This window comes from Clinocottus analis, unplaced genomic scaffold (assembly GCF_023055335.1).
Source record: "Clinocottus analis isolate CAN_PGR_092001 unplaced genomic scaffold, fCliAna1.0.p SCAF_14, whole genome shotgun sequence".
NCBI classification, from domain to species: Eukaryota; Metazoa; Chordata; class Actinopteri; order Perciformes; family Cottidae; genus Clinocottus; species Clinocottus analis.
The window spans coordinates 17,783,072-17,796,238 of NW_027175865.1; the positions used below are offsets into that span (position 1 = coordinate 17,783,072).

Consider the following 13,167-nt stretch of genomic DNA (forward strand, 5'->3'; position numbering starts at 1 on the left):
TGCAGAAGTACAGCAGTGGGTTCACGCAGCTGTTGAAGTAGGCCACGCCTCTCGCCACCGGGTGCCAGATCTTCACCACCGCGTTCTTGCTGTCCACCATCTTCACCAGGAGGAGGCAGTGGTACGGCGCCCAGCACACGAAGAAGGCCACGACTAACGATGCTAGTATGCGCAGGGGGCGGGACTTCCCCACAAGGCGGGTGCGTCGGATGCCGATTCCGGCCAGGACGTAACAGATGAGAATGACGACAAACGGCAACAGGAAGCCGCACAGGAAGCGGATGGCGTAGAGAGCCGTTTTGGTGCCGCTGCCGTTGAACTCCTTGACCTCCAAAGAGCACTTGGTCAAGTTGTTCTTCTGGTAGACCTGGCGGTAGGCGAAGTACGGCGCGCTGAAGGCGGTGGCGGCGCCCCACACACAGACAGCCACCACCCTGGCGGCCCGCAGGGTGCGACGGCGCTTGGTGAAGACCGGCTGCCAGATGCAGAGCGCGCGGTCCAGACTGATCACGGCCAACAGGAAGACGGAGCAGAACATGTTGCCGTACTTGAAGAAGCCGTTGAACTTGCAGAGGAAGACGCCGAAGGGCCAGTTATCGAAGAAGAGCTTCTTGGCGAGGGAGAAGACTCGCGTGAAGCAGAAGATGAGGTCCGCGATCGCCAGATTCACCAACCACACGTTGGTGACCTTTGGCTGAGGAGGAAGAAAAGATTGAGGAAAAGGGAATAAAGAGGGAACGAGAAGGATCACATTGAGCATTCTAGACTATTGTATTCTCCAGCCTCGTCTCCTAACAATGACAATTATGTTTTGAGCAAAACGTACGTTAGCGTTTGACGTATGACAAATACAATTCTAAGGAGTCTGCAGAAGGCCGGGAAGGGAGGAAGTCAAGGAGGTGGATGAGTAAAACATATATTCACAATACCCCACTCCTAATTATGAAAATCTAAATTTTGCATAGAACTTAGCTACATTTGAACTTCCTTCATGTATCACACGTCAGTGAAACCATCAGTCTAATGCTGTGTTCACACCGAACGCGACAAAATTTGGTCGCCCGACAAGATTACATGCAAAGTCAATGCACAGCTGCGTAGGAGCTGCGTAGACGCGAATTTTCTGGGCAGCTTGTCGCACGAGTTGAAATTTCCCAACTCCAGCGACAAAAACGCATGACTCATAGTTGCGTCAGCCAATCAGCATTGAGACGTTCCGCTCGTCACCTCCGTCACCGTCTTTTGTGGGACTACAGATAATGTTATGAACCCAGACAGGATGGAGTTTGATGTTCTGAGGTATGTGGAATTTACACAACAAGTATAAAGCAGAACTAGTGGTTATTTCCATGGTGGATGACGGCGAGTTACCGCTGTAGTAAGCTAGCGGAACTTCCTGGAGTCTGTGAAATTCACTGAGCTGTGTGCGGCTACAGATGGCATTTATAAACCCAAACAGGGGGTGTTTGATATTCCCACGTTTTTGTGACTTCCACAACAAGTATAAAGCAGAACTACTGGTTATTTCTTCCATAGTTCATAGCGTGAAAGATAGTTATTTTCTCAGGGAGAAGACAAGGAGATAAGCCACGCCCCCTTTGTGGCAGCTCGATTAGTCATGCTGCGTTTGGTGTGAACGCCCTTTTTTTGTCGCGCGACACAACTGACACGGTAGAAGCCACATGATTTTTTTTTTTTTGTCGAGTCAGGTGTGAACACGGAGTCCCGCGCAAATCTTGACCGCGCCTCAAGATTTCAACGCGCGTCGAGATTTCATGTAAAGTCAATGTACAGCTGCGTCGAAGCTGCGTAGACGCGTATCTTCAAGCAGGCAGCGCGTCAGACGCGTAGAAGCAGCACGAACAGCCCGTTGGTCGCGGGGCGAACTCGGGTCGACGCGCGAGTTGAAATTTCAAATCAGCCAATCAGCGTTGAGATGGTCCGCTCGTCACCGCCGTCCTGCCGGTGCTGAATCAAACTGCTGCCGGTCACCCGGAAGGAGCTGATAGCGGCTTCATTCAGGCTGTTGTGGGACTACAGATACTATTGTGAACCCAGACACCATGGAGGTGATGTTCTGACGTTTTAGTGACTTCCACAACAAGCTTAAAGCAGACCTAGTGGTTACTTCATCTATAGTCTATAACGGAAAAGATGGCTCTTTTCAAGGAGAGAAGCGGCTGAAATAAGCCACGCCCCCTTCGTGGCGCCATGATTAGTCTTGTTGCTTTTGGTCTGAACACACTTCTTCTCGACGGTGCGCGTCGAGATTTTTTTTTGACGCGTTCGGTGTGAACCACCATCATGCTGCGTTCACACCAAACGCGACCAGATTCTGCGTAGGAGCTGCGTAGATGCGACTTTACTGGGGAGTGACGCGACAGATGCGTTAACAGAGCGTTAACGCAACAGGTTGCCCCGCTATGACTGCTGGTTGCCCTTGTAGTAAGCTAGACGCCATTCCTAGAGATGGTGAAATTCACAAAGCTGTGTGCTGCTACAGATGCTGTAATGAACCCAAACAGGAGGGCGTTTGATATTCCCACGTTTTTGTGACTTCCACAACAAGTACAAAGCAGAACTAGTGGTTATTTCTTCCATAGTTTATAAAGTAAAAGATTGTTCTTTTCCCAGGGAGAAGCTACGGAGATAACACCACTTCAAAATGTGTCATTAACCGCCAACTTTTTAGAAAATCTGCAAGAAGATAACATATGTTTCAAAATTGCTAAATAAATAAGCGGTATTCTCTGCAAGCTTGAGGCCATCTCCTGACTAATGTTACCTTATGCTAACTTGAATGCAAATAAAATAATGAAATCAAACAAAATCAACCGAAGTGGGTTTCAAATTGACGCAATTTTCTGGTTAAAAAACCACAAATATTACTTGTTGGTGCAGCCATTGATTTCTAACTTGTATAATAACGTCTTTAACAGCACAAGAACAGGTCAAGGCGCTTCAGGGCTACATGTATTGTTTCCTCCATCCTTCTAACTCATCGCACACTGTGAATCCACCTTGAGCTTGAATCCGGCCACCCAGATCACCATGGAGTTCCCCGTGATGCCGATCACGACGGTGAGGCTGTAGAGGACGATGGAGACGTGGTCCATGATGGCGTCGACGTCCACCACCGTCACCCGGTTGCTGTCGGGAGGCTTGAGGATGGGGAGGGAGGCGTTGAGAGACATCGCTTGGCTGGAAAACAGGAAATCAAAATGTTATTACACTGATCATGTGCGGAAATTCAACAATAACCGGGTCTTTTTTCCCTTAAAAAATATATTTTCCAAGAAAAAACTGCCAAAAAACTTTTCAGAACCGGCGGGAGAAAAGCATTTGTAACAAATGCTTGTTTTGTTTTACATTCACACTGAATATTCACACTTTAACAGATATATTGTACCTGTAAAAAACACAAAATTACTGCTTCATATATCATAACCACAAAGTTTTCCCATCATCGCTTTGTTCATTTTTTCACAGCCAGCGGGAGAAAAGCTAGTCTGCGTGTGTCGGTTCCTCAGACATCATCATCACGAATATCTTATTTTGTGTGGTAAACCATTCAACTTCTTCATTATGAAGAAAAGTCCCCGTGTTTCCTTCCTGTTTTCTCTCGTCGAGCAGCACAACAAAGACCAAAGATCACCTAAAACATTCTTGAACGTAGCATGGGTTTGGGTTTTACTTCCTGTTTTACTTTCATGCCTGAAAACACCCAAAAGGAACATCTCTTTAGAGGAGTTTTGGAAGTCACAAGTCTTAATCTGCAAATGATGCTCAGAAAATAGACATTAATAGACATCAATTGACATTTATAAACAGTTCAGTTTGGGCGAATATGAAATAATCAGCTGAGTCATTTCATGTTTCATGTCTGAGAATGTACCAAAGTGTTTCTATATTTATGTGCACGTGCAGAGTGTGTGCGTGCGTTTGACGGCTTAAAATCATGGCTTAAAATGTGTTTGTGGGTGTGTGTGTGTGCGTGTGTTTGATGTATTGAAATGCTTTCATAACTGTGTGTGTATGTGTGTGTGTGTGTGTGTGTGTTTGCATGCGTTTGATGGCTTAATAAAATGCATTCCTGGGTGTGTGCTATAGGTCTGTTCTCACTGTCGTGCCAATGTAAGAAAACAATGAAGGACGAACAATTTGTGCGTAATTGTTGAGCGTCATCCTTTAGGTTTGATGGTGCTCAACAATTACGCACAAATTGAACACACACACACACACACACTTACACACACACACACACACACACACACACTTACACACACACACACACTGACACACACTCACTCACACACACACGCACACACATTTATACACACTCACACACACAGACTCACACACACTCACACACACACTCACACATGCACACTCACACACACACACACACACATGAACACACACACACACACACACACACTTACACATGCAAACTCACACACACACACACTCACTCACTCACTCACAATCCCTCACTCACACACTCATCTACACTTACACAAGCTCACACACATGCACGCACACACACACACACGCACGCACACACACACATGCACACATACACACACTTACTCCCTCGGTGACATTTCCAGTCTGTCATTTTTAAATTTGCATATAAAAACGATATAAATAACTTTTGTGTGTCCAATAGATGGAGCTTCACCTTTAACAGCACACACAGTGATGCTGGTGTTTTCACGTGTGTGTGTGTGTGTGTGTGTGTGTGTGTGTGTGTGTGTGTGTGTGTGTGTGTGCCTACACTTAATATGCAAAGCAGCTGACTGAGTGCCGTGGTGACTAGTAGGAAAATGTATGCACGTTAGTCAGAAACTGTGCTGGAAGTTTTCCAATAAACGTGTCAGTTGTATCTTGACATATAAAGACGGGTGTGGTGGAAACAAAGATGAGGGGGTGAGGGCGTCGCCATCTTGTTCCAGCTTGTTTTGACACAATAGAGAGGAGCTCAGGACAACCGAATGCAAACGTGAGACGACATGGTGAAGAGCTCACGAGGTCGTGAGGCTTCATTTAGAGGATGTTGTGTTTAATGGCACACTCGCCATCTGAATGTGTTCATTTGTCTCAAAAAGCTCTGTAAATATAAAATATCCTCAAAAGTAAGTTGAACAAACTGATCCAGAATATTCATGTGATAATAGAACCACACGAGGATTGTTTGTCCAAAGCCACTAAAATAAATTATTAAATTATGACTCAATAGGATTAGACGAGATGAACTGTTAAAGCTGCAGGATGAAGTAATTAAATGTGACATGAACCACACTGCAGTCCATGAGGAACTCCAGAACTCCAGATAACGACCTCATCATGTGTGTGTTCTCCTCAGCGCTGACGCTGTTCTCCAGAAACAGTCTTTACTGCATGAATTACTGCTCTTATCTGATGGAGCCGCTGTGTGTGTGTGAGTGTGTGTGTGTGTGTGTGTGTGTGTGTGTGTGTGTGTGTGTGTGTGTGTGTGTGTGTGTGTGTGTGTGTGTGTAACCGCAGGAACCATGATGTCATAACGAGTAATAATGAGTAATAACTAGTAGTAATTAGTATTAATTAGTAATAAATAAGTGTTATGTAAACAGCAGCTCAGGATGATGCAGCGCTGCAGCGTGATGTGAGTAACTCAAACACAAATAAACATCACTCTTCAGGGGTCGTGGGGATTTCCTGTTGTTCTGCGTTTGTTGTGCCAAGTGGCGATGGCCGACTCATCGAACACGCGCCACGGTCCAGCGCGTGCGCATCACTTCCTGTCGATTCCCATGAAGGACGTCGCTCACTCGGGATCGCAGCAGATGTTTCACGTTGGAGTGAGACGCGGAATCAGACCGAGTCACGGATGTTGTTGTGGTGGATGTTGTTGCCACTGGATATGCTCACACGAAGCAGACGTTTAAATCAGAAAAAAATGACAGAAACAGTCATATCGCTCGAGATGAACTGAATTCCTCTGAACACGTCGAGAGGAAACGCGACCAAAATACCACAGGAGGAGAAAACAACATGTCAGAGCGCACTGCAGCGCATCAAACTGCAGCTCACCGCAACAGCAGTTTCAATTCTGAGTCTTGCTGATTCAAACCACCACAAAGCTCCGGCCGCCGTGTGAGCTACACAAGTGACTGTGGTGGGAACTAATCTGAATAAAGACGACAATAAAAACACGACAATAACGCTCTCGCTCTCGGCCTGCAACACGGTGACAGATTGGCAGACACGGATGGCAAGAAGACGTTTTGAAGAATTGGTTGAGTAAATGTGTCCACACAAATTGAAATATCAATATGATCCTGTGTGGACTCGCAGCAGCAGACGAACAGATTCAGTCTCTGTTGTGGTGGAAAGAAGAAATGACCCGAAACCGCTGAAGAGTTCCAGTTCTCAACTGTTTGAGCTTTTTCACAGCGACAAGCCACAGATGTTGCTGCTCACACACAAACACTCATTCACTCTACCACACACACACACACACACACACACACACACACACACACACACACACACACACACACACACACACACACACGCACACACACACACACGCACGCACACACACACACACACACACACACACACAGTGCTAGCAAGTTAAAACTGGGCAATGTTTGGTAGAAAAGTAGATCAAAGTTAAATATAACTCTTTTATTTTCTCACTACAATGACTTTTCTTTTATTGTGAAATCAGCTTCGAACCACTTGGTCAAAATAGATTCATCTGAATGTGGTTGAAACTGTTTCACAAAAAAAAAAACATCTTCACAGCCAGTGTCTCAGTCTCAGAGCAAAAAAAAAAAAGAAGACTGAACTTAAGGTCGTGAAGGGGTGAACTGACTGACCTTAAGGTTGTGAGGGGGTGAACTGACTGGCCTGAAGGTCGTGAGGGGTGAACTGACTGGCCTGAAGGTCGTGAGGGGGTGAACTGACCGGCCTAAAAGTTGTTAGGGGGTGAACTGAGCAGGCTGAAGATCGTGAGGGGGTGAACTGACCGGCCTGAAGGTCGTGAGGGGGTGAACTGACTGGCCTGAAGGTCGTGAGGGGGTGAACTGACCGGCCTGAAGGTCGTGAGGGGGTGAACTGACCGGCCTGAAGGTTGTGAGGGGGTGAACTGACCGGCCTGAAGGTCGTGAGAGGGTCACGATGGATTTATCTTTTGAGTCCTTTTGGGGGGAAAAGGCTCAAAAGATAAATCCGAGATTTTAAACGACAGAAGTAGTTTGAAAACTACTAAAATAAAACAACTTTTTGTGTTTTTGGCCAAAAGTAAAGCACAACATTACGTTTAAAATTACAGATACTTTGACTTTTTTTTTCTCCCATCTCCCAGCATGCACCTGCCCCCATCAACTGTAAGTGTTGACTACTGGTTTTTGGTATTTTACAACCAGAAGTGACAATTAAGTCACGAAGTAAAGTGAGATGCTCAAAAATTGGTCGAAAGGTTTGCCGCCAGACTAAATCATAAACATTTGAATAAATCCTTCATTGATTATTCTACACGTTGTGCTTTGTCCCTTTTATGTGATTGGATGACGTGTAATGAAAATATAATTGCATCACTCCTCCACTTACTCCTGTGTGTTTGTTGTTTCCGGGCTACATCACCATTATCAGTCAAAAGTCAACAATGTTCGATCTCCTGACGTACAGGATCTCAAAAGATTAACGGTTGTCTGATTGTTCAAAACCACGAACAACTCCTTCAGAATGATGTTTTAAAAATCTGCTTCCGTCAGTAAAACAAATACATTTTGAGAAAAATAATGTCCTGATGTCTTACCTGCAGTCGCAGCGATGAGGTCAGCTGCTTCGCCCTCAGTACTCAGACACAGAAGTGGAGACTCATCTCCGTCAGCCGAGCGCGTGTGTGTGCTTGTGGTTGTGCGTGTGCGTGCGTGCCTGTGTGTGTGTGTGTGTTTGTGTGCGTGTGCGTGTGCATCACTGTTACTACAAGTGGTTTTATTGCCAAAAGCTGGACATGTTTGTCCAGCTTTTTTGTGTGTGTTAACATCCCCCCCCCTCCCTTCTCTCTCTTACACTCACACACACACACACACACACACACACACACACACACACACACACACACACAAACCCTTCCTCTTTCTCTCTTTCTCTCTCTCTCTCTCTCGTTGTATGTTGTGTGTGTCTGGCTGCATCTTCCTGTCTGAATGCTTCTTGTTTCCTTCACACAGTCACACTCACTTTGTCCCCTTGTATTTAAAACACACACAAACACAAACACACACACACACACACACACACACACACACACACACACACACACACACACACACACACAGCTAAACAGACAGAGTGAATGACCGTCTTGTGTTAATCAGACGGAAACAGAGAGCCAATCAGGTTCCTCCATTCGGGCCTGATGACTTTGTGTTATTACAACAGATAACTTTAGATAATCTTCAGTTTTCCTCCAGGAAACTATCCATCATGTTAGACTTTGATGCAAACATCCATGTTTCCAAGTTAAATATCACTGTTTAAATGGAATTGACGCTTTCCTTGAACAAATAAACAACTTCTTCAGTAGAAGTGATTTCAACTTGATTGCAACCAAATGTTTTGTTTCCCACAGGCCGCAAGGCGCTCATGGCGGTTGGCAGTAAACAGCAACATGTGTGGCTTCCAGTAATAGAAAATAAAGGAGAAGAAAGGAAACAGTGGAAGTGCAGCACTGCAACTCTGGAGTAATAACAATAGAATGACAAGTCCGAAACTGCACAATATGATGAGTAACTGCAACTTCCAGTGGGTCAAACCTGTTTTCATTCCGATTAAATAAACCACTTTGAGGATGTTTTCTTTTTCTCCCTTTCACACTTTTAACCAAGAAGTGTCTCAATGTCCTTCCTCCTTTCGCTGTCTCTCCTCCGGCCAATCAGGTCGCTGGAAACTGAGCTCACTACCTATTGCAAAACAATTACGACAGAAATGTGACACACAGAGAGGAAGTCATTCAACAAACAGCTGCATCTCAGATGTAAACATTTACATGTTTTACACAAATCTCTAGTGATTTATTTTCATGGTTTTGACTCAAAAAGGCTCAAATAAGAAATGTATTCACTCTTATACTCACTATGAAACCAATATGTTGTGCACTTTTATAGTATGTGAGAGGGTTAAAATTAAGTTTTATTACTAAATAAAAGTGTAGATTAAGATAATAATAAGAGTTTGTGAGTGTTAGTGTTGTACAAAATAATTAATTATGTCAATGATAGCCCTCCTAAGTATTCAATAATAATATGGAATCCCAGCAGTCAATGCAGTAGAGTGCAAATGTCTAATTCACCTGCTGACGCTGCCACCTGGTGGCAGAAAGTGGAGTCGCTTCTTTGTAATTTGCCAGATTTTGAAGCCAGTAGAAGAAGGAAGTGCTGCTCTATGTCAAGTTTATTTCAATTTCAGGGATCAGAAATTAAAAACACACTTTTCTTTCACGCACCTCCAGAGGTATCTAGTCCTGTAGAGAAGGTTTTGAATGTCTCAAAGATTTCAGTGTCCACTCCAAAACAACGGAGCTGGATGGAATTAATCACTCTGGGACCAATAAAAAAAATATAATATACAAACACTGTTTTTTTCTCCTTTATTTCATCAACATTTCAGTAATTTAGGTGGTTTCCTCTCTTTTCTTATGCAAAAGCAGAGAGTGGACCGACTGACGATGATGACGTCCACGCTGACCTTCATCACGTCTCCTGCTGCGTCTCCTGCCCGCCCTGGAGGGGGCAGCAGAGAGCCGCTGCGGCGACTCAGAGACTCATGATTCTTCACACCTCAGTTTTTGTTTTATTTCATAATTCTTTGCGTTTTTTTCCCCTCAGTTTTATATCATTGCAAATTGCATATGTTTGAGTTTTTGACTAATTTGGACAAAAACAAGTCGTAAATGTATGTGACCTCGGGCATCCATGATGGGAATGTTTCACTACAAGAATAAACAACTTATTGTTAAAATCACCAGAGAGCTCCTTCTCCATTCAGGGAGATTCTTTTGTTTCAAAGCAGACATCACAAACCACAAGTAGATTAAGTAGTGTGTACTTAAAGTTATAGAAAAAGTTCTATTAACTTAATTATGTCAAGTTGCTGTAACATGTTCTTTTTGAGTACTTTTAACTAAGAATTTTTGATTTAATGGAACTATTTTGTGTATAAGTAGGCATAACTTAAAAACATAACTTAAATACAACTTAATATAATTAAGTAATTACATACTAAGAATGATAAAGTCCTGTTATTTCTATTGTTTGAAATAGGGATGATTTAAAAATGAACCTAATTTATATAGCACATGCTAGAATACAATAAAATCTCACAAAGTTAGCAACATATTAATGACAAATAAAACGATAATCTGAAAATTCACATTAAGGAAGTAACGTAACTAGCGCCTATCTCGGACGCTGTTAGCTATTAGCCTAGACCGGACGTAGCCGTCGTGACGCAATTTCCGGTCTTTTCCCCCGCATTTGCATCGGGGATCGCCAGAGAAGTGTAATAGTTTTACTCTAAACATATCAAAGAATCTACGTGTTAAATTTCATAAACATATATGGACGTTTACATGTCTAAATACTATAGGAGAGTGACTTTGATGAGAGGAAGCAGTTATTACGCTCGGGCGGCGCTCGGGCGACCTGAAAATTATATCTGTATTGTCATCGTACTGCTATAATTAGTTAGCATGAGAGTGCATTTTAAAGCTAGCTTTACGCTACTTTGTCTAGCCAATGAAAATAGACCATGTGTGACGTGCTCTGTCGTCAAGGGAGGAAGGAAGAGGGCAGGCAAACATGTTTGATGTCTAAAAAAAACTTGCGACAGTGAACAAATAATCTGAGCGCTGTAAGATAGCTGGCTGTTTGTTTGTAGTTCTGAAACATGAAGGCAGACATAAGCAAATGTTTTTCTTGTTTTTCATAAGCCAGGCTACATCAAGTATTTTTTATGCACAATGATCTTAGTGATACATGATGCAAATAATGTTGGTGTGTGTTTGAGAGTGAAAGAGAAAGAGACTGTACATTTGTTGAAAGTCAGCAGTGGTTCTTATGATTATAAATATTGTTTGTGTAGAAACACCTCCAATATAATACAGTGCTAGGATATATAAGATGTAAATGTAAATAATGTTAGGTAAACTTTTCTCATGTGATTTATGTTCTTACTTGAGAAGATAGAACACCGACAGAGGAAAAAAAAAGTAGTAGAAAAGAAACAAGAACAGAGAGAAGAAAGATAGCAAGCAGAAAGAAAGGTAGGACATGTGTGTCTGTGTGTGTTTTTTGCTTCACAGGAGGTCAAGAAAAGATGGATTTAGAAATTGATCATCTGCAATAGTTTAAGGTAAATATATGCTATGTATAGACACATGCACAGACATATGTCAATGCATGTGTTATGGTAATCTAGCAATTTATCTATACATGGTAATCTGGCAATTTATAGAATTCATCAACATTATTAAGACATTTAAAACTAATTTTGAATTTCATTTCTGACTGTGCCAAAATTAATGTGTATTCTCAGATGCCAAGCATTCGGCAAATGACTGACTGCCCGGACCCCAGACATCACGACCGTGGGAGGGCATCCTGCGCCAAGAGGGGGCCAATAGAGGAGTATTTTATGCTCCTCACCAAGACCCTGGAGGAGCATGGGTTGAGGGAGAAACCCCGTCAGGTTTACAACTGCGGCGAGACGGGGTTTCAGCTGGACTCTTCCAGCAGAAAGGTCGTCGTACCCCGGGGGACTAAACATGCCTACAGGCAGGCCCAGGGAACCAGCGACCACATCGCCGTCCTGGCCTGCCTCAATGCGGCTGACGAGGATGTCCCCCCTTTCATCATTTACAAGGGGGATATCCAGAGAGCCCCCATAACAAGGAAGGGGTTCCCGAGGCCCTCTACGGGAAGTCGCCAGCAGGGTATATTGACAGTGAGCTGTTCAGGAAGAGGTTCGTCGGGCATTTCCTGAAGTTTGCTGTGAAGGAGCTCCAGAGCTCCAGAGCTGGTCCGGGCGGCACAGAGGGAGGGTGTCATTCTCCTGTGCCTGCCACCACATACATCTCACATCCTTCAGCCTTCGGATGTGAGTTTCTTCAGACCCTTGAAGGCATATTTCTGGAGTCTTACAGGAGATCTGTCGGCAGTGAGCCACTCCTTTGTTTCAAAGAAGGAGTTTTCAAGGGTCGTAAGAGACTCCTACCAGAGGGTGAAGGATCGGAGAGTAGAGGTGGCTGGGTTCAGGAAGTGTGGCATCTTCCCTCTGGACTCGATGGCCATTAGCTGGTCACAGGTCATGCGGTCCGGGCCGCGGCGCGGTACCTCCGCTTGTTTTTTGATTGACAAGATATTTCTTCTTATCGTGCAGTTTTTATTTTAGAGCATTTCACTTGTTTCAAGAAGTCTTGGCAAGTCAAATTTTCCTGTTCTGTTGGCAGATACTTTGTCTTATTTCAAGTAATATTTCCCTCATTTTATTACTTTTTTTTCTTGTTTTTGGAAGCTGAATTTTTGCAGTGTTTGGGTTTAATTTGACACAATTCAATGTTTATTGTCTCTAAATATCTGATTGACATAATTTTTTTTGCTTCATATTTTCATGACTTTTCCTAATGTAATGGGGGAAAATAGGATAAACATAAAATAAACTTCATAGTTTGCAATGTCTTCTACACATCGGTGTTCTTTAGATAAAAGATCTTGGTACATTTTAAGGTAACGGGGGTTTTAACAATGAAGCTTTCAATCATGAATACTGTACTGGTGTTTTTAGTTGGAATATAACTTATACTTTGCATTGTGTGTTATGATGGTAATTGTCATATACAACATATGTGTGCATAATTGATACATGTCATGCATCAACTGGTGTTTAGCAAGTGACCAACATGAGAAGCTTAACAAAACATCCAGCAGGTGGCGGTATACACTCAAATTGAAATTACGGAGCTTTTATTGCATAGTTTGAAGTTGTCAAAGCCTGATATCTGATTGTGAAGGACATAACTACGATCCCGGATGTGTTGACAGCATTTTGGTGACTGCAACTAGTTAATATCGTCAAAAAAAAGAGCAGCTCTGAGTGTTTACTACCAGGATAGAAGTG

At 43.4% G+C, this 13,167-nt stretch overlaps 2 protein-coding genes across 3 annotated transcripts in view; one reads left to right on the forward strand and one right to left on the reverse strand.

The window, feature by feature from the left end:
• Window positions 1-7,852, reverse strand: part of LOC137784806 (formyl peptide receptor 2-like) — a 9,233-nt gene extending 1,381 nt beyond the window's left edge. The window contains exons 1-3 of the mRNA XM_068575746.1: window positions 7,808-7,852; window positions 3,021-3,201; window positions 1-694 (exon numbers count right to left, since the gene is read on the reverse strand). The exon at window positions 1-694 is cut by the window's left edge and continues 1,381 nt beyond it. Of these exons, the coding sequence (XP_068431847.1) occupies window positions 1-694; window positions 3,021-3,194 (868 nt within the window). The 5' untranslated portion in view covers window positions 3,195-3,201; window positions 7,808-7,852. The remainder of the gene's footprint in view (window positions 695-3,020; window positions 3,202-7,807) is intronic.
• Window positions 1-8,751, forward strand: part of LOC137784853 (chitin synthase chs-2-like) — a 26,528-nt gene extending 17,777 nt beyond the window's left edge. For both annotated transcript variants that reach the window (XM_068575805.1, XM_068575806.1), the window contains one exon: window positions 8,624-8,751. In XM_068575805.1, coding sequence (XP_068431906.1) covers window positions 8,624-8,680 — 57 coding nt within the window. In that variant the 3' untranslated portion in view covers window positions 8,681-8,751. The remainder of the gene's footprint in view (window positions 1-8,623) is intronic.
• Window positions 8,752-13,167: the final 4,416 nt, after the last annotated feature.